The 24,445-nt window shown below is 38.2% G+C and overlaps 2 protein-coding genes and 1 pseudogene across 2 annotated transcripts; 2 read left to right on the forward strand and 1 right to left on the reverse strand.

Annotated features, from left to right (window-relative positions):
* The first annotated feature begins 5,040 nt into the window (after positions 1–5,040).
* Positions 5,041–10,790, forward strand: LOC107568268 (extracellular calcium-sensing receptor-like). The gene is made up of 7 exons (XM_016254205.1): positions 5,041–5,082; positions 6,083–6,186; positions 6,956–7,250; positions 7,518–8,303; positions 8,492–8,713; positions 9,011–9,134; positions 9,877–10,790. Exons 1-7 carry the CDS (start codon positions 5,041–5,043, stop codon positions 10,788–10,790), a joined length of 2,487 nt encoding a protein of 828 aa, XP_016109691.1.
* A 1,668-nt stretch (positions 10,791–12,458) lies between these two features.
* olfcu1 (olfactory receptor C family, u1) lies at positions 12,459–17,544 on the reverse strand. The gene is made up of 6 exons (XM_016254207.1): positions 17,318–17,544; positions 16,708–17,014; positions 15,018–15,836; positions 14,578–14,805; positions 14,375–14,498; positions 12,459–13,363 (listed from the first exon to the last, which is right to left on the reverse strand). Exons 1-6 carry the CDS (start codon positions 17,542–17,544, stop codon positions 12,459–12,461), a joined length of 2,610 nt encoding a protein of 869 aa, XP_016109693.1.
* Positions 17,545–20,104: 2,560 nt separating this feature from the next.
* LOC107568273 (extracellular calcium-sensing receptor-like) lies at positions 20,105–23,466 on the forward strand (annotated as a pseudogene).
* The last annotated feature ends 979 nt before the right edge of the window (positions 23,467–24,445 follow it).

Consider the following 24,445-nt stretch of genomic DNA (forward strand, 5'->3'; position numbering starts at 1 on the left):
AACACACAGCTCTCATTAGATATCTATCAAATTCAGATATCATACAATCTGATACTTTACTGTTACACCACTGGCATAATTGTTTTTACATGTTTGTACTATATGCACAAGTAAGTATATTGTGCACATTTTTTTTTGGGGGGGGGGGGGGGGGTGTATAATCGTGTACTTCAGTATATTCAAGACTATAAAATAAAATGTAATATTGCTTTTTAATATACAAATGTGTAATGTTATACAATTCTTGTAACCACAAACATACCAAGTGTTAAATTAACATGAAATATCAATAAATAAATAACATTTAAATGCAAATTTCATCCACACATGTGATACAGTTGTGCCGTACATACTTATATAATATGTTGTAAATATGGAAAAGCAAACAAAGAAAAAAAAAAGTAATGAAAGTTGGAAAAAAAAATGTCTTAATAATAACACATTAAAAAGACACTCATTTATCTCAACATAAGGTCTCACAATATATTATCACATTCCCAAGTTAATTAGGCATGGCATAATATGACATTCTTATTATACAGTAACAAAATACACACTGAGGAACAAGATCAATGCTATGAAAATGAAAAACTTAACTTGGTTAAGTTGTTTTCTAATCAGTGTTCTAAACTTCCTTTTTGCTAAACATACTTTATGAATTCACTGCCAGAATTTTTCATTTGCACTTTTGCACAAATTTTAGTTTACGCTTTAAAAGTTTTTTCACCATTCTGACACAACCCTCATTTGGATCAACAGTTCCTTATGTTCAGTGGTACTCTTATACTATGCAAGTTTCAATCTTGTAAAATATGGAACAGTTCTATCTTTATTTAGACTACTAGTGGTTTGTATGTCACTTATTGTTATTTGCATGTCTGAAAAATGCACTGAAGTTATTTTATGAAATGTTATATTACAACATGTAGTTTGATTAAGTACTTTGATTTTATACCTAAACATATGTAATATATTCATGGAAGTTACATTTAATTCTGGCAAAGATCTCAGACTGATTTTTATTTTGCAGCATGGTTGAAATGTTAGTACACACGCTGCATTAGCATTGGTACATAATATCCATACAAATTTAAACCAGTCACTGGGTAAAACCAGTACAAGGCAGAGTCAGGGGCAGTGCTCGGGCCAGTGACAAACAATGGATCAAAAGATCGCCAAGTTTACTAAAACAATGATACTTCCTGTTTGTAATACAAGATTTTCACATTTATACAATATTGTTCTACATGTATTCCATTACTAATTATTTAAACATCTCATTCACAGGATTTTTATGCATGGTTCAAAGGGATGTCTACCCAGTTGTTAAAGACCAGCAAAGTTCAACAAAGTTTGGAAGCCATTTGCGTTGTCAGTGCTTCTTTAAAACAAAAAATCAGACATAACTCCATCTGCTAAGGAGCTGACTGCAGCTGGCTTGGGAGATAATATCTTTATTTGTAATAACAATTCATTGTAATTTTGAGTTAAATATGGATTTTAGCTTGTTTAGTGACACATACCCAAAAATGAAGTCAGCGTCTGGAGCAGAGGTCACTAAACTTGGTCCTGGAGGGCCGGTGTCCTGCAGAGTTTAGCTCCAACCCTAATCAAACACATGAACTACATCAAGGTCTTGCTAGATATACTTGAAACCTTCAGGCAGGTATGTTGAGGCAAGTTGGAGCTAAACTCTGCAGGACACTGACCCTGCAGGACCGAGTCTGACCCCTGATCTGGAGGATGGCTTCTCTACAAAAGCATCTAGTTTGATCTGAACACCAATGCCAGTTCTCTAAGTCTAGTACAACTAGTCCCAGAGAATCACACAATGCAAACAGATCAGACATTCTTCAGAATATATTATTTAGCTTTTGAATATCAAAAAGTCAGGTTTTTTAAACTACAGTATCAGCCAAAACCACTGCTTACTTACTTACCACTTACTACTGGCTAATATCAGTTTATTAGTGTTATCATCAGTCAGTTTTTTTTTTTTTTTGCTTATTTTGTGTATGGGAAAGTATATTAAAAAATATGCCAATGCAGCAGATTCTTACCATGTATGTAAGGTAATACAATACTCTAAAATGTGACACTCTCAGACTCAGAACCAGAAGTAAAATCAGTTCTGTCATGACAACCCTTGGAAGGATTGGCATGGTAATGTACACGACAATGTTAATATATTTGGTATTGGCGGAATATATCTGCTACGCTGCTGCAGCAGAGCAAGTCCCGAGACTTGCTACTGCCAATACATCCACAACATGCTGCTGTGAGCATGTAAGAAATATTGCTGCTGCACATACTGTATAACATATGAATAAAGGCCTTTTCACACTAAACGCGAAAATTGGCACGAATGTTCGGCGCGATGCCGCTTTTGATTCAAAACAATAGATCCCTAATGGGGCTATTCACACCAAGCATGATCATTCATGGCGCGAAATAGCGAAGATTTTTTTTCAGTCCTGTGTGTCGATTTTTCCCCGTCACTCCACGACAAAATGGGCCATTCAATTAGATTTCAGCTTAGGTTACGTGCTCAGAATTCAGCTATTTTTGTAACAATAAAGGATGTTTATGACAAATGAGCAGATAGCGTTCAGTTCATTATAACATACAAAGAGTGCATGTCTGCCTATTATAGAATCAAAATCCATTTTAGATCACAATCAGAAGTTATTACAAACACTCGATAATGGTTTTAAGTGGGGGATGAGCAAAAGCATTAATAATTACATACATTTTGAAATGTAGCTTGATGCTAATTGTACCTCTAATTATATTTTCAGATGTATTCTTGAAAGCATTATATAGTTTGTGTTTCTGATGAAGAACCAAAAGTTATTTATTTCAATTTAATGCTGTTTATTGAGCAGCGGATGATGTAAAAGCCATATATGAGATACATAGGCTACATGAGGAAAAATGCATTGTTGGTCGGCGCCACCTAGCGTGCAGGTGTGAATTAGCAGAAGGCGATCAATCATTTTACGCTTGGTATGAAAGCACCATTTGTTGGCACTTTCATACCAAATGGTCCGAGGGGGATCCCCTAACAACCACCACCCCACCACCAACCCGGAACGCGCGATCGAAAATCGCGTCAGCTAAGGACGGCCCTGGCGCTCAGTGTGAAACAGCCTTAACCCCGCATAAAGCAGGAGACACAGAAATGAACAATACAAGCCAATATGTGCATGTTGCTGAGTATAAGGATATGACTGCTGCATCAGTGCACATACATGTGCCCACACACATGAAGATTAACAGACAGGAATACAAAAAGACACCCCCCACAAAGCAGATATACCGCCAAGACATAGGTGCTGCTTCTGCTCTTAAGAGCCATGTGAACATGGGCTACCACGCTGACTGGCTTAGCACTAGTGGCCTATGGCAATGTGTGCCTAGGCTACCACGCTGACCGGCTTAACTCTAATCAGACGCACGTTAGACGCACGTGTAATGAAAGAATATGCATTGCAATCCGATAGATAAGACCCCAGCACCCACCTGAGCAAATATCATACATTAGACGTTTGATGACTGTCATTAATATAACAATATTCTCTAATTGCATAGAGCCATTAGGATTGATAAAATTGCATGCTTTTGATGCTGCATGCAGCTGAAATCGACCAAACACTCAACACAGCTAATGAAACATCAACCTTAGATTTAAACAAATGTGACATTAAGATTACACCACTGAATAGAGCGAACCCTGGTTGAAATGCATACACGAGAATGCTTCTCGAGAATGCAGAATGCTGAGTTCAGCAGCAAAAGTTATTCTAGAAACATCAGTTCAGTAAAAAAAATATTTATTGGGAAACAAATAAAAGTGTAGCACTAAATCTGGTAAAATGTTATACGTTGCTATTAATATATATACATATATATGAAGAGTTCATTTGCAAAACCGATAAACGGCACTTTAAAAAAAATGAAAAACAATACGGGTTTGTCCAATTTCAAAGCATCGCGAGTTTGCGTTTTACTGCAGAAGCCGACAAGCGTCCTTGTTGTTTTTGAACAGAAGCCAATAAGTAAATTTTAGTGAATCAGAGCGGTGTATTCAGTATCAGGTGACAAGGCTACTTTCACTCTGAAAAGACGTGCTAGCTGAGAGGAGTTTCGTCAAAGCTGACTAAAATTGATCGAGGATGGGTAATTCCGACAAACTTGATGAACCTGTGATATCTTCTTCAGGGCGAAAAAGGAAAATAAAAGCTGAAACGTTTTCACAGGACCTTACAAAAGCAGCGCGTTACAATGGTGAGGGGAAAGCTCCATGTATTGCGTGTAATCACATCCATACAGTTTATGATCACAACAACAACAACCACCACTGTCAGGCATTTTACATTGTCATCTGAGGAGATTACAAAGATTAAACAAGTGTTTTTTTTTTTAACTCTGAAACGTTATTGGATTTTGCAAATGAACTCTTCAATATATATAAGATTGTTTTTTGTTTGTTTTTTTATTATTGGGGGTACAGGAATAAACCACTGGTTTAAATAACATGATGTTTTGAATTCTTCTAAAATGTTTTTAAGCATGAACTGCCCATTTAAAGTCCTGAATGTTATAGTCGTGTTAACTTTGTCATGGTGCACCGTGGAAAAACAGGGTCTAGGTCCAAATGCAGGTAAGACTTCTCTTTAATAAAAAAAAGGCCAACAAGGCAAAACAAAACAGGAGGCACGGGAGACATTATATGGCAACACATAGGCATGTGTCCAAAACATTAAACAGCAACTACAATTAATAAGCCAGGCAGAGTGGTGAGCGAGAGGAGAATATATAGTCTGTGACAATGGGGAACAGCTGAGGGTGTAATGAGTGACAGGTGAGTGGAGTTTGGGGAATGGAGTCCAGGAGGACGGTGACCTCTGCTGGTGAGAGGAAGAAATGCAGGGCCCGGACTCATGACAGAACCCCTCCTCTAAGGAATGGCTTTCAGACATTCCCAAGTGCCCAACCAGGGGGACGGCAGAGTGGGGGCGAAGTAGGGGGAGGGATGAGATGGGATGGGTCCGTGTGCTGGAGGGGCACCTGAGGACTAAGGCAGTGCCGGCGGGATGGGGACCCAGGGCAGAACCAGTGGCCACCACAGCAGTGGTGGGCTCCGCCACTTCTCGAAGGCCTGAAACGAGCTCCGCCACCTCGGAGGGAACATCAGCAGGCTCCGCTACTTCGGGAAGGCCTGAAGCGAGCTCCGCCACCTCAGAGGGAACATCAGCGGACTCCGTCACTTCGGGAAGGCCTGAAGCGAGCTCCGCCGCCTAGAAGGGGACATCAGCGGGCTCCACCGCTTCGAGAAGGCCTGAAATGAGCCCCGTCACCCCAAAGGGAATATCAGCAGGCTCTGCTGCTTCGGGAAGGCCAGAAGCAAGCTCCCCCACATCGCAGGGAACATCGTGAGCAGGCACCACCACCTTGGAACCATCTGTAGCGGGCTCCGCCTCAGAGGGAACATCAGCAGAAAGGTATTTTAATCATGTAAATTATGTGAAAAATAATATGTTTTTCTAACCACCAAGCATGAGATCATGTTCTAGTACACCCCCAAAACAAAATCAAGACTTTGTAAAAGAGCATAATAGGACCCCTTTAATACAATAAGATAAAACGCTTGTAAAATAAGTAATACAATCAGGTAAAAGCAAATATAAATTTAAAACATGCCTTCTATCATAATCAACATTTCTCTTGAGACTGGGAGGGGGTGGGATGACTTTAAAGAAGGTCCTGTTTTGGGTGTTTTAAAAAATTCATGATTCACTTCAGACACATTTTCTCATCATGATTGACTGATATGAAATAATAACCACACCCTTTAACATTTTTTTTTCATTCACATTTTCACAACAGTAGTTGCTGGTGGGTATATAAAACAAGGTGTAATGCTCACCTCCTATTTGTGGTTGCTTGCCCAGCAAGAGACATGCATCTTTTATTGACAACGACACTACTGTGTATTGCCAGGCTTTGTCCTGTTGTGTGTGGGATTAATTTAGGCACCTGCATCCTCCAAGCTGACCCTCAGCCCCCTGCACTTTTCAAGGATGGAGACTTTGTCATCGGAGGGGCTTTCACCATTCATTACTATCTGAAGACAGAGAAGCACATCTACATTAGACGGCCACGATCACTTGAGTGCAGTGGCAGGTTAGAACTTGATATAAAATTGAATACAATTCTAAACAGAGCAGTCTTGAATGGATTAAAGTGATTGTGTTAAAAATGTGTGTGTGTGTGTGTGTGTATATGAAGAGTTCAGATGCAAAAGCCTCTGTGCCGTTTGACATTTTCTTATAAAATTATCATTTTTCTCTATGTTTATGTTCAGTTATTTCACTTTAATGGCAATGAAAATAACCTATTTATTGCCAAAGTGAAATTCTGAACCTACACATAGGAGTCTGATAAAAAGAAGCTCAGTTTAGAAGAAAATTTAAAATGTCACTATATATATATATATATATACGTATATATTAATTTTGATTTATGGGTAAAATATGACTCAGTATGAAACAATGTATATACTTGTATATACTACAATGAATAATGTACTTTACACTGTATTATAAACTACTGTGAAAAGCATGCTGTGTACATTATTAGGATGGGTAGAGAGGGAATCTAGTATGATAGTATGTTAAAGCAGCAGAAGAGCTGTGATGCTTCACCTCCTGATAGTACTGTGCTGCCAGCTGGTAGTCTGTGTTGAGTTCGGCCTCTCTGGCGAAGTGTTTGAGTTGAGCACAGCTCAGGACAGGCTCCTGATGAGCGTCCTGAGAGTCCACTGACAGAGTCTGAATCAGTGCATGAAAAACACAGACTGATAATACAGACACTATATATATATATATATATATATATATATAATGATTTGAATTATTATGCCTAATAGTTTTTTTCGTGTGTGCTTCAACAGCATGGACTTCAGGGAGCTGCGCTTTGCTCGTGCCTTGCAGTTCGCCATCCAAGAGATCAACAACAGCTCTGATCTTTTACCAGGCATAACATTAGGGTACCATATATATGACTCTTGTGGCTCTGTGCCAATGGCAGTCAAAGTAGCATTACAGCTTGCCAACGGACTAGATCTCATTTTTAACGACACTGATTCCTGTGCAAAATCGGCTGCAGTTCCCGCACTTGTCGGAGAATCTGGTTCCACACCGTCTATAAGCACTTCAAGATTTTTCGGTCCCTTTGGAATTCCACAGGTGTTTGCTCAGAATAAATGTATTTTAGTCTTCTAAGATATTTACAGAACTAATAAATAAATAATAAAAATGTTGGCGCTGTGTCAGAAATGCCTAGTAATTGTAAAAATCGTTGTAAATTTTCCATAACAGCTGGAAAATCTTTGAAACCCGTTGTCAAAGCAAACATTTGTAATGCGTATTATTGGAGTAGTCTGACTTTTCAGAAAATTTTAAAGTCGTTATATGTTCGGAAATAAATAAATGTTCCCCCATTGTGCACTACAGGTGAGTCATTACGCAACGTGCGCGTGTCTCAGTGACAAGCGGCAGTATCCTACTTTCTTCAGGACCATCCCCAGCGATCACCATCAAGCGGCAGCACTGGCACGGATGGTCAAGCACTTCGGATGGACGTGGATCGGAGCAGTGCGCAGTGATTCAGACTATGGGAACAATGGCATGGCATCATTCCTGAAAGCTGCTGAGGAGGAGGGAATCTGTGTGGAGTATTCTGAGGCCTATTACAGGACCCAGCCAAGCAGCAAACTGAAAAGAGTGGCTGAAGTCATTCGCAGATCAACGGCTCGTGTAATTGTTGCCTTCCTGGCTTCAGGTGATATGAGACTTCTTTTAGAAGAGCTGAGCCAGCAGCCGCCTCCCCCGATGCAGTGGATTGGCAGCGAGTCGTGGGTTACAGACCCAGAAATGCTTCGGTACAATTTGTGTATCGGTGTAGTGGGTTTTGCAATCCCGCGGTCAGTTATCCCGGGTCTTCGTGAATTTTTACTTGACTTGTCTCCAGAACAAGCGCTAAAATTTCCCCTGCTGACAGAATTCTGGGAAAGCTCATTCAGCTGTAGTCTAAAAAGGCAGACAGGTTCTTCTGCTGGTATGCCAGCATGTGATGGCACAGAGGACCTGCGCGCTTTACAGAACCCGTACACTGACACGTCCCAGTTGCGCGTCACAAATATGGTGTACAAAGCCACATATGCTATAGCTCATGCCCTCCATAGCATTGTCTGTAAGGAAAATCGATGTGACAAAAGCATCATAGTTGATCCCCATAAGGTACGTTTTCTCATCGTGGAATAAATTGTAAATGTGAAACAATAGAGATTTTAAAATGCATCATGGAATATAACTTCTGCGTTGTCCTACTATAAAATAATTATACAGTCACATCCACTATTTGGGTTCTAATTATTCAACAAATTGTAATCACAGCACAGTTTGAAATTGTAATGTTCATCATGCAGGTTTTTGATCAACTCAAACGGGTGAACTTTACTAAAAATAATTATTCCGTTTCATTTGACACCAATGGAGACCCTGTGGCCACATATGAACTTGTGAACTGGCAACTTCAAGGAGACAGTTCAGTTGATTTTGTGACAGTGGGTCAATATGATGCATCCAAGCCTAAAGGCCAAGAATTTAGTCTGAGCAGAGCTATCATTTGGTATGATGGCAGTGAAAAGGTAAAGTGTGTTCTGGCAAGTGTATTACAGTTCCCCCGAAAATGGTTTTAAGGGACATTTTAAATTTTTGATGTCCTCTTAACCATATAAAAATACAATGTCTATCATTGAAACAGTTCATTGGAATAAATCACTGTGCAAGTACTGAACATAAATAACTAGACAGTCTTGAGTTGGTTGGTTATGTATGCATGTATTTTTTGTAATGTTTTAACAGCATAACAACAAATACCAGAAAAAAAACCAAATACCAGGTTAATTTCTGATTCTGATCCTGTGTGTATCTGTTACCTGCAGGTGCCCGTGTCTGTGTGCAGCGAGAGCTGTCTTCCAGGTATGAGGAAGGCTGTGAAAAAAGGAAGACCTGTCTGCTGTTATGACTGCATTAACTGTGCAGAAGGAGAAATCAGCAATGAGACAGGTACTTTGATTGGGTTTATGCTGCTGGATAAATCACACATATGTCTGGGCCAATCACATAGGAGACTTCATGATACAGAAAAAAGGAAAATATTTAATATCTAATCTATTTTAAAACGCGCAAAAGTCTTAGAAATTTACTTTGCATTTACACTGGTCACCCTTTTTAAAAGTGTAGTGTATTTGCTTCTTGAGGATTTGTGTACGTTTGCGCCTCAATTGTCTTGCGTGTGGAAAGATGGATTTCACAATCAAAAACCAAAGAATGTGCAGGACCTGGAGTATTATTTCTGAAGAACAAACAAGAGGCTCAGGAACAGCTATCACAAAACACAAAAACAGTCATTGATCAACTAGGTAGTAATACACAGTTTTAAACCAGTTTGTTTATTTTTTCTTTTGTTTTGTGCACTTTATATAAACATCTGCTATATTAAATAATGTAGATTTTCAGGGCAGTACTAAATTAAACAAACAAATAAATAAATAACACCAGTTATTATTTTTTTTTAACCATTAACATTTAGCAGTTTCTGAGATGTGTATGTAGACTTAACACCAAACAGCATATTAATGTATTTGTGATGCATTACTAAAAATAAACAGACATCCGCACCATATCATACACCTTTCTTTTTCTCTTTCTTAAAACAGTAGTTTGATCAGATGCATGTCTCCATTTTGTTCCTGAGGTTCATGAATGTCTAAGCACTGATTAAGCACTGATTGTTTTCATCTTCTAGATTCTTTAGATTGTCACAAATGCCTACCTGAGTATTGGCCCAATAATGAGAAGGACAGGTGTCTTCCTAAACCAGTGGAGTTTCTCTCCTGGGATGAGATCCTTGGGATTATACTGGCTGCTTTCTCTGTTGCTGGCTCTTTAGTGGCTTTGAGCATAACTTTAGTGTTCTACAAAAACAGGACCTCTCCGATAGTAAAAGCCAACAACTCAGAACTAAGCTTCCTGCTTCTACTCTCGTTAACTCTGTGTTTCCTCTGTTCACTTACTTTTATTGGTCGGCCCACTGAGTGGTCCTGTATGTTGCGTCACACAGCATTTGGGATAATTTTTGTCCTCTGTATCTCCTGTGTTCTAGGGAAAACAATAGTGGTGTTAATGGCCTTCAAGGCTACACTACCAGGAAGTAATGTCATGAAATGGTTTGGGCCTCCTCAACAGAGACTTAGTGTTTTGGGCTTCACTCTTGTACAGGTCCTTATATGTGTCCTTTGGTTAACAATATCCCCTCCTTTTCCTTACAACAATATGCAACACTACAAAGAAAAGATTATTCTAGAATGCAATTTAGGATCAGCTATAGGTTTCTGGGCTGTACTGGGTTATATTGGACTACTAGCTTTCCTTTGTTTTGTTTTAGCTTTTCTTGCCAGAAAGCTGCCTGATAACTTCAATGAGGCTAAATTCATCACATTCAGTATGCTCATATTCTGTGCTGTATGGATCACCTTTATTCCAGCTTATGTCAGCTCTCCAGGAAAATTTACTGTAGCTGTGGAGATTTTTGCTATCTTAGCATCAAGCTTTGGTCTGGTTTTCTGTATTTTTGCTCCAAAATGTTTCATTATTGTATTTAGGCCAGAGCAGAATACCAAAAAACACCTAATGGGTAAAGTACCATCAAAAGCCCTCTGAGCCACACAACAAACGAACTGCAGAGGTGCACACAGTAATTAACATTGAACATTATATATTCACATTATGGATGGAGCTGGACCTTGAAGCATCATGTGTTTATTATTTTTTAAATAATGTTTGTGCTGTACCTGCAAAAAATAAATAAATAAATACATAATAATAATAAAAAAACTAAATGTATATATATATATATATATATATATATATATATATATATATATATGTATAGCGAAGTTGCTGTATTTGTTGTTTATTAAATATTATTGTTTAAAATAATAGTACTAGTACTTTTTAATAATAGTGTTTAATATTGAGAAATGGTGTGTTTGTGATAGTGATTTTAGTTTCATTGTTCCGCCTTTAGATGGCGACAAGAGACTGTTTTTACGAGTCTGCAGTAAGGACTTTTATGTTGAAAAAAACTCAGACGGAAGTTATTTTTACTATATATATATATATATATATATATATATATATATATATATGTATGTATACCGAAGTTGCTGTATTTGTTGTTTATTAAATATTATTGTTTAAAATAATAGTACTAGTACTTTTTAATAATAGTGTTTAATATTGAGAAATGGTGTGTTTGTGATAGTGATTTTAGTTTCATTGTTCCGCCTTTAGATGGCGACAAGAGACTGTTTTTACGAGTCTGCAGTAAGGACTTTTATGTTGAAAAAAACTCAGACGGAAGTTATTTTTACTTTTAACAACAGCTTGTAAGATGCAACCAACAAATGCACTGAGCAGCGCTGTCAATGGAAATCACCCTTAACAGATGAAAGAATAGTATGACAAAGAGCCTGTCGCTTTCCTCAGTGGACATTCAAACTAATGTTTTATTGTGAATATGAGATTATGCTGAAGAATGAATGCTGTATCAGGTGCAGGTAATCACACTCACTGAGTTAATCACTCTCATAATACTCTACTTCACATAATACACTGCTTTTAATACAGTAATACAATAAGCTTTTAAAGAAGCAACTCATATTCCTTCGTTACTAGTTCTAAAGTGACGTTTTCAAATTAGTAATGGAGGCTTGGGCTCAGCTGTTAAACTGTCAACTTTAGATTTGAATCCGTGGCGGAAGGAAGTAGTTCTGCACAAAAGAGAGCTGTTAAAGACACTCATTGTTGTTTCTAATTTATTTATACACTCGTGCCATCAAACTGTTGTATAAACGCAATGTCACTATCGTAGACATGAAATATGGCTGTATATCCGCATGCTTTGTTTACCTACGGCACTTGGTCTGCAGCCTCGTGCCCATGGCCGAATCACAGCTGTGCCGATACATAGCCGTATCTCACGTCTACTCATGTGATATTGTTCATATATATATATATATATATATATTTCCGTACCCACTGTATATATATATATATGTTTTCAATTCTGTTTGCATGTATGTCAACTTGGATATTTGGGCAATAAAAGGCTTTTTAATTATTTATGTCAACATGATTATCAAGTGTTAATTATGGTTACACACAACAATAAAATACAGAAATCTTAACAAAATGAATTTGGTAAATAGTTGTAGTGGCCCCTATATATTTACAAACAATATAACAATCATAATCAAACAATATGATGAACAGGAATAAAATATTGACCACATAGAAAGAGTCACTGTCATGAAAGTTAATAACATTTCATTTTGAGATTTTTCCAGTCATTCTCTTCTTAGTATTTAAATCAGGCCTTAACAGAATTACATAACATTTAGGTACAAAAATACAAAACAGAAGTCCAAACGTGGAAGCAAGAATGGCAAATATCTCAACAGCCACTGTGTATTTCCCTGGTGAGCTGTTGTATGCTGGTATAAATGAGATCCACACAGCAAAAAATATAAGCATACTAAATGTAATGAGCTTAGCTTCATTAAATGTATCTGGAAGTTTCCTTCCAAGGAAGGCAAGGGTGAAACACATACAAGAGAGTAATCCAATATAGCCCAGCACCAGGTAAAATCCTAGCGGCCACACATCTTTACATTCTAGTACAATCTTACCACCCTGATAGGACGTGTTTTTGTAGGGGTAAGGAGGTGCTAGTGCCAGCCAGCAAGCACACAAAATAACTTGGCCTGTCGTGCAGCAGAAGATGAAAACCCTTTGCTGTGGAGGGCCAAATAGCTTTAGAGAAATGGAACCAGGCATAGTGGAACGAAAGGCCAAAAGCACAACAATGGTCTTGACCAGTATGCATGAGATACATAGAACAAAGCTGATCCCAAATGCAGCTTGTCGGGCACGGCATGTCCATGGTGAGGGCCGACCCACAAACACCAGTGAGCAAAGGAAACAAAGTTTGAGAGACAACAGCAGTAGAAAACTCATCTCAGAGTTGTTGGCCTTAACTATGGGTGTGCTTCTGAAAAGGAAGAAAATCACTGTGATAACAGTTGCCACAGCGACTCCAAAGAGAGACAAAGATATGAGAATGATTCCCATGATTTCATGGTATGAGAGGAACTCCTCTATACCAGCAACACAAGAAATCCTTTCGTTGTTTGGCCAGTAGTACTGGGGACACTTGATACACTCAGTAGCACCTAGTAGACAGAAACAGACACTTTGGGTCAACCAAATTTCCAAAATGTATACGATATTATTACACAACTCTCTGGAAAAATCTATTTTGGTATACTTGATTTCTTTATTCAGAATACTGATCGTGGCATTCAGCAGTCAAATGTTTCCTAAAATTCACAGTCATCCATAATTCTGTACTGGTTAGATGGGTCATAACGGGTCAGGTGGGTCACAACTCAAACCTCCATTACTTTATTATCACATTGCTGTCTTGTTCCATATTATGGTGACCGGGAGGGGACATTAGTTCACTTGGTTCACTTAGTTTTGTTGTGGCCACGACTTAACTCGTGGCAATGTAATAATATGTCATGGTCACAAGATCATTTTGTAAAGATAACAACATCTTCATGTTGTGGGCATGAGATGTGAATTTGTGGTCTCAAGGTCCTATGTTGAAGGAACAACATCCATTTCTCATGGCCACAACTTCTTATGTTGAGGGAACGACATGTTTTTCTTGTGGCCACATGTTTAATTCGTAAACAAACATATGTTGTCAAACTGATTTCTTAATTTGCTGATGCATTTTCTGTTTGCATGTGTTTTCTTAAGCTGCAGCGCATTGAGCTCTCTTGGCCACCGTACTCAATGCTAGATCAATTTTTTCAATGCTAGATCAATTTGCAAATTTTTTTAAACCTTATAATTTAACTTTTTTCTTAGCAGAAGTTCTAAGCTAATTCCATTCATCCATTCTCCAAACCACTTGTCCTATGGTCACAGGGCTTTAAGCTAATATACAGTTAGAATTATGCACTCATTTATACTCAAATCAATATTTTCAATATATTCATTTATTTGGTGAGTAGCCATGTGATATGTGAGATACTGGACAGGCAGCTGGTTATTATCACAAAATAAAATCATCCATATCGGTGTCCTGATCAGTTTATTTGGTTATAATGTGTAGCTCCTGATAGATAGATAGATAGATAGATAGATAGATAGATAGATAGATAGATATTTACCTGAGATATTGCTAATTTCCCCTTCAGCACAGGGCAAACAATCAAAGCAGCAGACAGGCTGTCCTGGTCGAGTGGTCTGCCGTGATCCAGGGGGGCAAAGAGGGGTGCATAAGGAAACAGGAACCTACATAGAAAACATGATAAAATCAGGAGACTAATAGCTAGGAGCTTCACAACTGTTTGCCATTCAAGCACAGGCTTACCTCAGTGTGTCCCCCTGCCCACTGAATTAACCCCTCATCTATCTTAAGCTGCTGTCCATCTGGGGCAGATCCATCATAGGTGCCCACCATCTGAAACCGGATTGTACCTCTGTCATTTTTCTGCCAGTTTATAATGTCATAGAGGGGCACAGGCTCTCCATTGTTGTCAAAATACACCTTCTCATTGAACTGGTTTGTAAAATGTACTTTCTTCAGGTAGTGAAGGAGCTATTGAATTAGTTAAGGCAAGCAATAAATAATAAATACTTAAAAAATTACATTAAAAAAATAATTTTAATAATAATTGTTACACATTTTATAACACACACACACACACACACACACACACATATATATATATATATATATATATATATATATATATATATATATATATATATATATACATACATACATACACGCACACACATAAATATTACCTGCCACGGAGAGAACTTTGATTCAGTCTTACAGATGTGATCTGAGCTTTGTTCCTTAGAACCACATTGTAACAGTTGGTGTAGAGCATGAGCAATAGCATACACTGCCTTATAGACATTGTATGAAATTCTCACCCTTGATACATCAGTATAGCTATTTTCAGTCTCCATTAGATCCTCTGAACCAGTACAGAGTGATGACAACTTAGAATCACCACCATCCTTATAACCTAGCCTGCATCCAAACAGTTCCTCCCAAAACATGTTGGTGAAAACAGATTCAGGTCTAGGTGAGGGTGTAACCCTGAGGAGAAACTCAGCCAAACCTGGAATAGTGGTGCCCCTAAAGGCAAATCCCACTGTTCCAGCCAAGACAGGGTGAAGCTCAGGGATAGTTAGAAGTTTGGCTGTCACCCAGGCTTCACTGGCCACCCATTGCCTCCTTGTTAGATTCCTATGAGCTGCTTCAACCAAGAGTTCCAGCAGCTGTCCTTCAGTGGCAAATGCTATAATCACTTGTGCAGTGGAACCCTCCAGGCTATTAAGAATTGCATGTATCTGTGCCTGGGAAGGTGCTTTGGGTATAGTGTGGTGAAAAGCTATACAGCCACCAAGTCTTTCAAGCTGCTCGGTAAAGGCCTGGATGCCATAGTGACTGTAGTCGTCATCTGTGCCCACTGTACCCACCCAGCGCCAGCCAAAGTGTGAAACCAACTGGACCAGTCCATGCACCTGAAATACATCACTGGGCACAGTACGCAGGAAAGAAGGGTATTCCTTCTTATCTGTGAGACAGGTGCAGGTTGCAAAGTAGCTTATCTTGAAAGACAAGAAAGACAAATCGAAAAAAAGGAGATTAAGAGAGATGTGAAACTATGGATTTGTCTGATTTTTGTCTGTTTTTGGCAGAAGGTTTTTTTCTCCTCCTCTGTCTTTCTCTAAAAATTTACCAATAAAGAATATTAGAACAGTGTACAGAAATATGTCTTAAATATATTTTGCCGCACTGATCAGGTTATAGATGCTGATCTTTTTTTCTCTCTCTCTCGCTAAGATGTTTCCCTTTTTTGGTGCTAAAAACAAGTATGTACAACCTGGGCAAATGATAACATATTTTTGGCATTAGCTAATTCGCTGCAACATACATAATCAATAGTATGCACTAGAATCAGGAGAATAAATAGTACTAAAAACCCAGAGGATAGCTTATGAGTAACCTATTATAGAGATAAAGCTAAAGCGCCTGTTTATATTTTATTTTATTTTTTTTGCACGATCATTAATAAAACAGATAATCTGGCTACTAATGTTATTTATTCAATAATATGTAACAACAGACAAATTAGTTTATAGCACTGGTCTTTTCTGATTTGTTTTTATGAGCATTAAAGGTTTCAATAAATGCAGGTTCTTGGAAGACACAACATGAAAATAAGTGTTAAAATGCTCACAAAGCTTAATTATGGCATATTGCTCTCGTAGTTTGACTATATCTTCAATACATAATGTTAAAAAGCTCACAATTATGATTTTTGATTATAACTTTAGATTTTTATAACAGCAGCAGATGGAAAAGGCTTTGACTGAAATTTTGCACAATCGTGTGTTGTTTAACAAAAAAATAAGTGAATACATAAATTAACAACAATAAATAAATATCTGGAATTATCATCTCTTACAAGACTCTTACCAGTGGAATTCCAAATGGACCCAAAGTTTGTGCCACAGCCCGTGTGGGCGATGATGATGCCAGACCAATGACAGCTGGCACTGGGGCAGTGGAAAGGCATTTGGCACTGTCATCAGCATTAGCCTTTGTTTGACTGGAGGTGCCATTCACCAGGAAAAGCGTGCTTCGCAGACTGGTGTGCACATGATCACAGCTATCCAAGATCCGATAGCCTAGTGTCACTCCTGGTAATAAACTGGAGTTACTGTTAATTTCTTCAATGGCAAACACCATTGTTTGGACCCAGCGGAATGCACGGAAATCAAATCTGTTGAAAAGATGAGGAGAGAGCAAAGACAACAAGTAGAGAGCTGGGTATAGCAGTAGTGAGAAGTTAACAAACAGGTTTATTCTGAGGAGAACAGTTCACAAAAGTGATAATCACCATTATTTTAGCATAATAATACAGTAAATGTTATGGGTAACAAAGTGTATTCACATTACATTCAAGGTTTATATTTATTATTTTAAACTGGTATATTATTTTATATTTTCATATACAATATATACAATATATATATATATACAATATACAATATGTTCTTCATTCTCTGCATGTTGTTTCACACACCCGCTGCACTCTTGATGCTGTGGCTGTTTAGAGTAATTATGGTCAGTTTCCGGGGCTATATAGTGCATGGGAAACAGTCCTCCAATTACAATATCACCATCCTTTTCCAGTACTGGTGAATTAAAATCACCCAGTGTCCAGCACCTATTGTCCAATGCGTTGCAGAAAACTACTGAGAAGTACAACAGAAGCAACAGACCAAGTAGTACCAGTTTAGTCACTGGCATCTTATTGGCCATTGCTGAAGCTTTCAAATCCAACCATGGAAACAGCTAGTGAGGACCCCATCCAGAATGTCTGGAAGTCTAGAGCTCTCAGTTATAAAAAAAAGTGTCAAGATGCCGAATGTAACATCAGATGAGACTGGCCAATGATATACTTTGTGGGTGGAGTAGTTACTTAGGTCATGTGATTTAACAGTGCTTCAGATCAAGGCACTTTGAAATGTATTAGGAATCCTAAAATAGTGGCAAAGCATCACATTATGAATGTTATCATTACCAGCCTTGAATTGTGTAACATTAAAAATTCCATAGGCCACAATAGGTTACATATTGCCAACAGATATGTTATAAACAACCACTTTTTTAAATATAATTTAAATATAGCACAGAATAATTATTTGAAAGCTTCAAATAAATTGGATGATTAGATTATCATTTCATTTAACCTCTTATTGTTTGTGGATTATATTGAAAATGATCAAATTATCATTCTGCGCGAATCATGTGAGCCAGAACAAAGTGTGTACATATCCTCCTGAGACACAGCCATAGACAGTTTTCCTCTGTAGAAGACATTTACTTTTAGCAAATTTCCACACATCACAGTTTTAAGTCTGGGTAGAACACATTTAGGGCTTTTTTAGAAAAAAAAAAGTTTATCTATGAAAACTCCTCCTTGGTCTTTAAAGGGGTCATATGATGCGATTTCAATTTTTCCTCTCTCTTTGGAGTGTTACAAGCTCTTGGTGCATAAAGAAGACCTGTAAAGTTGCAAAGACTAAAGTCTCAAATCCAAAGAGATATTCTTTATAAAAGTTAAGAGTCATCCAGTCCTACCTAAAACGGCTCGATCTAACACGCCCCCACATACCTACGTCACTATCTGGGAAGATTTACATAACGTTGCCCAAATGTTCACGCAAAGAAAGAAGGCATAACTTTTTTTCTCGCTGTAGTATTGTTGCCGCCGCCGCCATGTCATGAATGCACTGTGTGATTCATTGTAAAAGCGAAACTACTTTGTTTGGCCTTCCAAAAGGGGACGACAATATCATTCGTCATGCCTAGAGTTGATCCGTGCTAGTCGCTGAGGAAATACTTCAACTTTGCGCTGTCGATCGCTGGATCGGCTTTCACCGTGGACGAAGCGGAGTCCAGCCCGGGGTCGTCACATGTGGTTGCCGCAGGCATCACAATATGGTAAGGGACGTAACATTTCTGTCACACGCTTGAGGAATTCGGCCAATCACAATGCACTGGATAGCTGGCCAATCAGAGCACACCTCGCTTTTTCAGACCGATGAGCTTTGTAAAAATCGATGCGTTTCAGAAAGGCGGGGCATAGAGGAGAAACAATAATGTACAGTATGTGGAAAATAATGTTTTTTTTAACCTTAAACTGCAAACACATTTCATTACACCAAATACACAAAATAATGTTCTTTTTAGCAGCATCATATGACCCTTTTAAAAAATGACATTGACATTGAGCGAATGACTGAATTGACCACTCCTATGAAAATATAATATTTCGTAATTTTCATTTAAATCTGGCTAATTCTCAAATTGTTAATCATAAACAAATGTCAGAAAAATGCTATGGGGATTTAAATCAGAATATGACCTCTGTAGTGGACATCAGGACATACAGCATGTTTATTAGGGTTGCTAAGGTGTTGCTGTCATTATTGAACTTCTTTTTCATTACATGTTTCTCCAAAAACCTATTAATATGCAAATTAGATACAATGTAAAGAAAGGGAATACCCTTTTATGGTCATGTTTACACACACATTGCAAATTAGAATATCAAATAATTATTTAATATCTTTCATAACATAGTTCAGAATCATCTTTTTGTTTGAATAATCAAAAAAAAAAAACAGGCCTGATGTCCAGAAAACATAGCATAAAATATAAACTTTAAAATAAATTTCTCTCTCTCTCTCTCATTTGTTTGTTACTTCAATTATATAGAAAAAAGGGCAGACTGATCAACACTCACTCACAGAGCTACTGTTAGTGTGTATTTTTATATGTTTGTGAGAAAATAGAGCTTGTCATTAGGTGACTGCCATCTACTGGATATATTAAAGAACACACTCCCCCACCCAGCTTCTTTTTGTGTGTGTGTGTGCATTAGAATCACAATCCTTTTTATGAGAACTGAAAAGTTAGATTTGTTAAACTATTACTATTAACATAAAATAAGCCTACCATAGAACGTGGCTAGCACAACATTACATGGTCCCAGTTCTCTGTTAATTGTGACCATTTATTTTATTTTTTTATTTTTTTTTAAACTTTTTTCTTCTTAATTTTTTGTTGTTGTTAAAAAATAGAATGTTTATTGCTAGAAAATAACAAATATCACACCTCTGAGTTTTAGACTGTAATATTGGTAACTGTGTTGCATTTAAACTGTGCAAATTCTGAAACAGAAAAATTGAGACCCAGAGTGACATCTTTCCTAACGCCCATGTGACACCACCTGCTCTATAAAACAGTGCTGACTTGTCATACATTAATGAGTCAAGTGGGTGTATGAGAGAAAGTAATAGAGATGTGGATAACACTATATTTATATTTTTATCTGTCCTTTACCTGTATCTCTGCATCTTCAATCACAAGGTCAGGCTCCTGTCAGCTCCAGGGACGCTTCAAGTTGAAGGGGATGTACCAAGACGGAGACCTTATCATTGGAGGCCTGTTTGCATTTCATCTCATCACAGTGTTCCCAGAACTGAACTTTAAAAGAGAACCGGAGCAGTCACATTGTGAGCGGTGAGCCTGGGCTAAACGGATGGCAAAAAAGGAAAGGACATTTGAAAGACAATAGAAGGAAACATGCAGAACAAAGTCTATGTTTTATGTATTTCGTTTAGAGCTGATTGTCTAATGAAAGGTTTTAAATGTGTTGAGATGAGAGAGATCAAGAGATCATCTTATCATGGGATGTTTTTTTTTTTTGTGATGATATTCTGATATTATTTTGGGTAACTGAATGTAAACATTGTGCTGCCTTTTCTAGATTCTATATGGCAAGTTTCCAGCAGGCACAAACTATGGTATATGCCATAAATGAGATCAATAACAATCCTAACCTGTTGCCTAACATAACCCTCGGTTATCATCTGTATGACAACTGTGTGAAGCTTGGACTGGCATTCAGGTCTGCAACCGCCCTGATTAGTGGGACAGAGGAGACCGTTTCCAATTTCAACTGCACTGGCCCTCCTCCAGTAATTGGGATTGTGGGGGATCCTGGATCTACTCACTGTATAGCAATCTCCAGTGTGCTGGGACTGTTTCGAATACCTATGGTAGGATGAGTTAAATATAAAATTCCATTACCTTTCACAAAATGTTTCCTTTTGTCTGCTAATTTAAAAGAGTAATTGCTATAACAACTATTTTTGTCATTATGATCTCTCCTATAGGTTAGCTACTATGCCACCTGCTCCTGCTTGAGTGACAGGAAAAAGTATCCCTCTTTCTTCAGAACAATCCCCAGTGATGCCTTCCAAGTGCAGGCTATGATTCAGATTTTGAGGCATTTTGGATGGACTTGGATTGGTCTTCTCTACAGTGATGATGACTATGGCATCAATGCTGCTCAGTCCTTCCAAAAGGAAGTGCAGTTGTTTGGAGGTTGTATTTCTTTTTCTGAAATCTTGCCTCTTGATAACAACCACGTAGATATCCAGCACATTGTACAAGGGATTCAGGCCTCTACAGCAAGAGTGGTGGTGGTGTTCTCCACAGAAGCCTATCTGCTGCCTTTGATGGATGAGGTGGTATTGCAGAATGTAACATCAGGCAGTGGATTGCAAGTGAAGCTTGGGCCACCTCACCTGTGTTTCACACTCAGCATCTTCTGCCCTTTCTAGGAGGCACTCTGGGCATTGCCATCCGTCGAGGCGAGATCCAGGGACTTCATGAATTTCTGCTACACCTCCATCCTGACAATAATTTGAGAAATAATATGGTGAGAATCTTCTGGGAGAACATGTTTGGGTGCAGCTTTGACACTGGAGGTAGAGAGGGAGAAAAAAGGTGTACAGGACAGGAAGATTTAAGCAGCACAGAAACAGCATACACTGATGTTTCAGAGCTGAGGGCTTCATATAATGTGTATAAGGCAGTTTATGCCCTGGCACATGCACTACATGGCCTTATGCAGTGTGAGGAGGGTAGTGGGCCATTCAGTGGGAACAGATGTGGCGATATAACCAACCTAAAACCCTGGCAGGTAAGACTCCTGTGGACAGAAACATAGCTTATCAGTTATACTGTTAATTTCAAATTTTATAGGATAGCTAAATGGAAAACGAAAACAAAACATATTCATAAAAATCATTAAGATGGATATGTTCTGTCTACAAACTGTGCAGCTGGTTCACTACCTACAGAAAGTGAACTTCACCACAGGATTTGGGGACCGTGTGTCATTTGATGAGAATGGAGATGCTCTGGCCATCTATGATGTGATGAACTGGCAGCCAAGCTCTGATGGATCAATAGTTGCTCGAACAGTTGGTGTGGTAGATGAAGGGGCAGCAAGAGGGAAGGTGCTCACATTGGAGGAGGATGCAATATACTGGAACTTAGAGACAAATAAAGTAAGTATTTTTCAATCTTTTAAACTATTGAAACAGAACCCTCCTATGATAACATATTATGTGTGTAATTTTTGCTGAAGGAAGTATACTTTTTGGAAATTATACAACATACAGTGCACTATTTGTGTGTGTGTGTGTGTGTTTTATGTGTACTTCAGCCTCAACAGTCTGTGTGCAGTGAGAGCTGCCCACCAGGCACCAGGCGAACCAGAAGGAAGGGCCTTCCTGTTTGCTGTTTTGACTGCCTGCCATGTGCAGATGGAGAGATTTCTAATCTACCAGGTGAAGAGAGTCATGCCAGCAAAATTACAACAGTTGAAACAGTAGTATTATTTAATCACAGTTCAACATTATGCCTCTGTTTTTATGTTCTCTCGCTTTAATTTTCATATACATAGATTCCATTGAGTGCACAGTGTGTCCAGATGAGTTCTGGTCCAATCCAAAAAAGGATGAGTGTGTCCCAAAAGAAGTGGAGTTTCTATCCTATGAGGAACCTCTGGGCATTTCCTTGAGCACTGTTTCCTTGCTCGGCACCTGTATCTGTTCTGCAGTGGTTGTCATCTTTGCGCATCACCGCCATACTCCAGTTGTGCGAGCTAACAATTCAGAGCTCAGCTTTCTGCTGCTGTTATCACTCAAACTATGTTTTCTGTGTGTGCTGCTTTTCATTGGCCGGCCTCAGTTGTGGACGTGTCAGTTAAGACATGCAGTGTTTGGCATAAGCTTTGTTCTGTGCATCTCCAGCATCCTGGTCAAGACTATGGTGGTTATAGCTGTGTTCAAGTCATCTCGACCAGAGGGTAAAAGTGCTATGAAATGGTTTGGAGCAGCTCAACAAAGATGCACAGTTCTAGTCCTAACAACCCTCCAGGTTGTGATATGTGCAGTCTGGCTATCAAATGCATCTCCAGCACCGCATAAAAATAGCCAGTATGTCAGTTCCAAAATAGTATATGAATGTACTATAGGCTCAGTGGCTGGGTTTTCCATGCTACTCGGCTATATTGGCCTTTTAGCAGCAGTAAGTTTCCTGTTAGCCTTCCTTGCAAGAAATCTTCCAGATAATTTCAATGAAGCAAAGTTCATCACTTTTAGCATGCTGATCTTCTGTGCTGTGTGGATTGCATTTGTTCCAGCATATGTGAGTTCACCAGGGAAATATGCAGTGGCAGTAGAGATATTTGCCATCCTGGCTTCAAGTTTTGGATTACTGGTTGCCATATTTGCTCCAAAGTGCTACATCATTATTTTACACCCAGAAAGAAACACTAAAAAAGCCATCATGGGAAGAGCAACCTAAAAAAAAAAAAAGCAAACAAAAAAAACTTTAGTTTTAAATGCTGAACAAATGTACTGCTTGTTGAAACATGAATAAACAGCTTTGATGCAGGTAAAGAACAATTAGCAGCTGTTTTCAATCAAATAAGCGTGGCTTGTTTTCAAATAAATCTCTGTCAGGTCTAACAAACCCCTTACATACCCTCACATAAATTGAAACATTCAGTTCAAAGAAGCATTTTATCTAAAAATGAATTCATGAATGATTTACACAAACAATATGCACATTAAGATGACTTAAATTCATATGTTCTATGTCTTGTGTGAAATAGCATTTTAACATTTACAAAGTGGCCCTATTTATTGCAAGCCACTCACCAATTTTTTTCTTAAAGAATACAATGAATTTTTAAAAAAAATTTAAAATCTACATTATGCCACAAATGCTGTTGACTGAGTTTAACTTTTATTATTAAACCTTGAATTTAAGTAAATAAATAAAATGTGTCAACAATAGGTTTTTCTTCTGTTAGAGCTTTCAGTCTTCAAGTGCCACCTTCATATATTGTAGTCTGCGTACTCCACCTACAGGCAATATTATGATGTTATGCTAACCTTATTAAACCATGCCTTTCTAAGAACAGACAGCACAGAATAAGCGATTATGGGATGAGATTTTGCATTCAAATTCATCTAAAATCAGGATGGAGCTTAACGGAATGTGAATGAATGAATGCATACGTGTGCGTGCGTGTGTAGAACTGTGAGAATGCACACTTTCCATAATTGTTTTCCCAATTTGCTTCTAATGCATAATCCATGTTTTTGATTTGAGTGAGTGTGTGCACTGGTTTCGGTGGTTTATAGGGACACAAATTTGTATAATGACATGGGTATGACAGAGGTATTACAGTGTGAAGGTGGTTTATGAGGACACTGCCTATGTCCCCATAATTCAAAAGGCTTAAAAAAACATACTAAATTGTCTAATTTTTAATGAG

The sequence above is a fragment of the Sinocyclocheilus grahami genome, unplaced genomic scaffold, assembly GCF_001515645.1.
Source record: "Sinocyclocheilus grahami isolate Dianchi unplaced genomic scaffold, SAMN03320097.WGS_v1.1 scaffold1230.1, whole genome shotgun sequence".
Lineage (NCBI taxonomy): Eukaryota > Metazoa > Chordata > Actinopteri > Cypriniformes > Cyprinidae > Sinocyclocheilus > Sinocyclocheilus grahami.

Bases quoted from the DNA above. Each gene is read 5' to 3' on its own strand.
- olfcu1 (XM_016254207.1), bottom strand. From the start codon at position 17,544: ATGCCAGTGACTAAACTGGTACTACTTGGTCTGTTGCTTCTGTTGTAC. The intron at 17,015-17,317 runs GTGTGTGAAACA...TCTTTTCAACAG, and splicing joins CAGCATCAAGAGTGCAGCGG to ATTTGATTTCCGTGCATTCC. The intron at 14,806-15,017 runs GTAATATTTATG...CTAATTCAATAG, and splicing joins CAAAGTTCTCTCCGTGGCAG to CTCCTTCACTACCTGAAGAA.
- LOC107568268 (XM_016254205.1), top strand. From the start codon at position 5,041: ATGGGATGGGTCCGTGTGCTGGAGGGGCACCTGAGGACTAAG. The intron at 6,187-6,955 runs GTTAGAACTTGA...GTGCTTCAACAG, and splicing joins TCACTTGAGTGCAGTGGCAG to CATGGACTTCAGGGAGCTGC. The intron at 8,304-8,491 runs GTACGTTTTCTC...TTCATCATGCAG, and splicing joins TCATAGTTGATCCCCATAAG to GTTTTTGATCAACTCAAACG.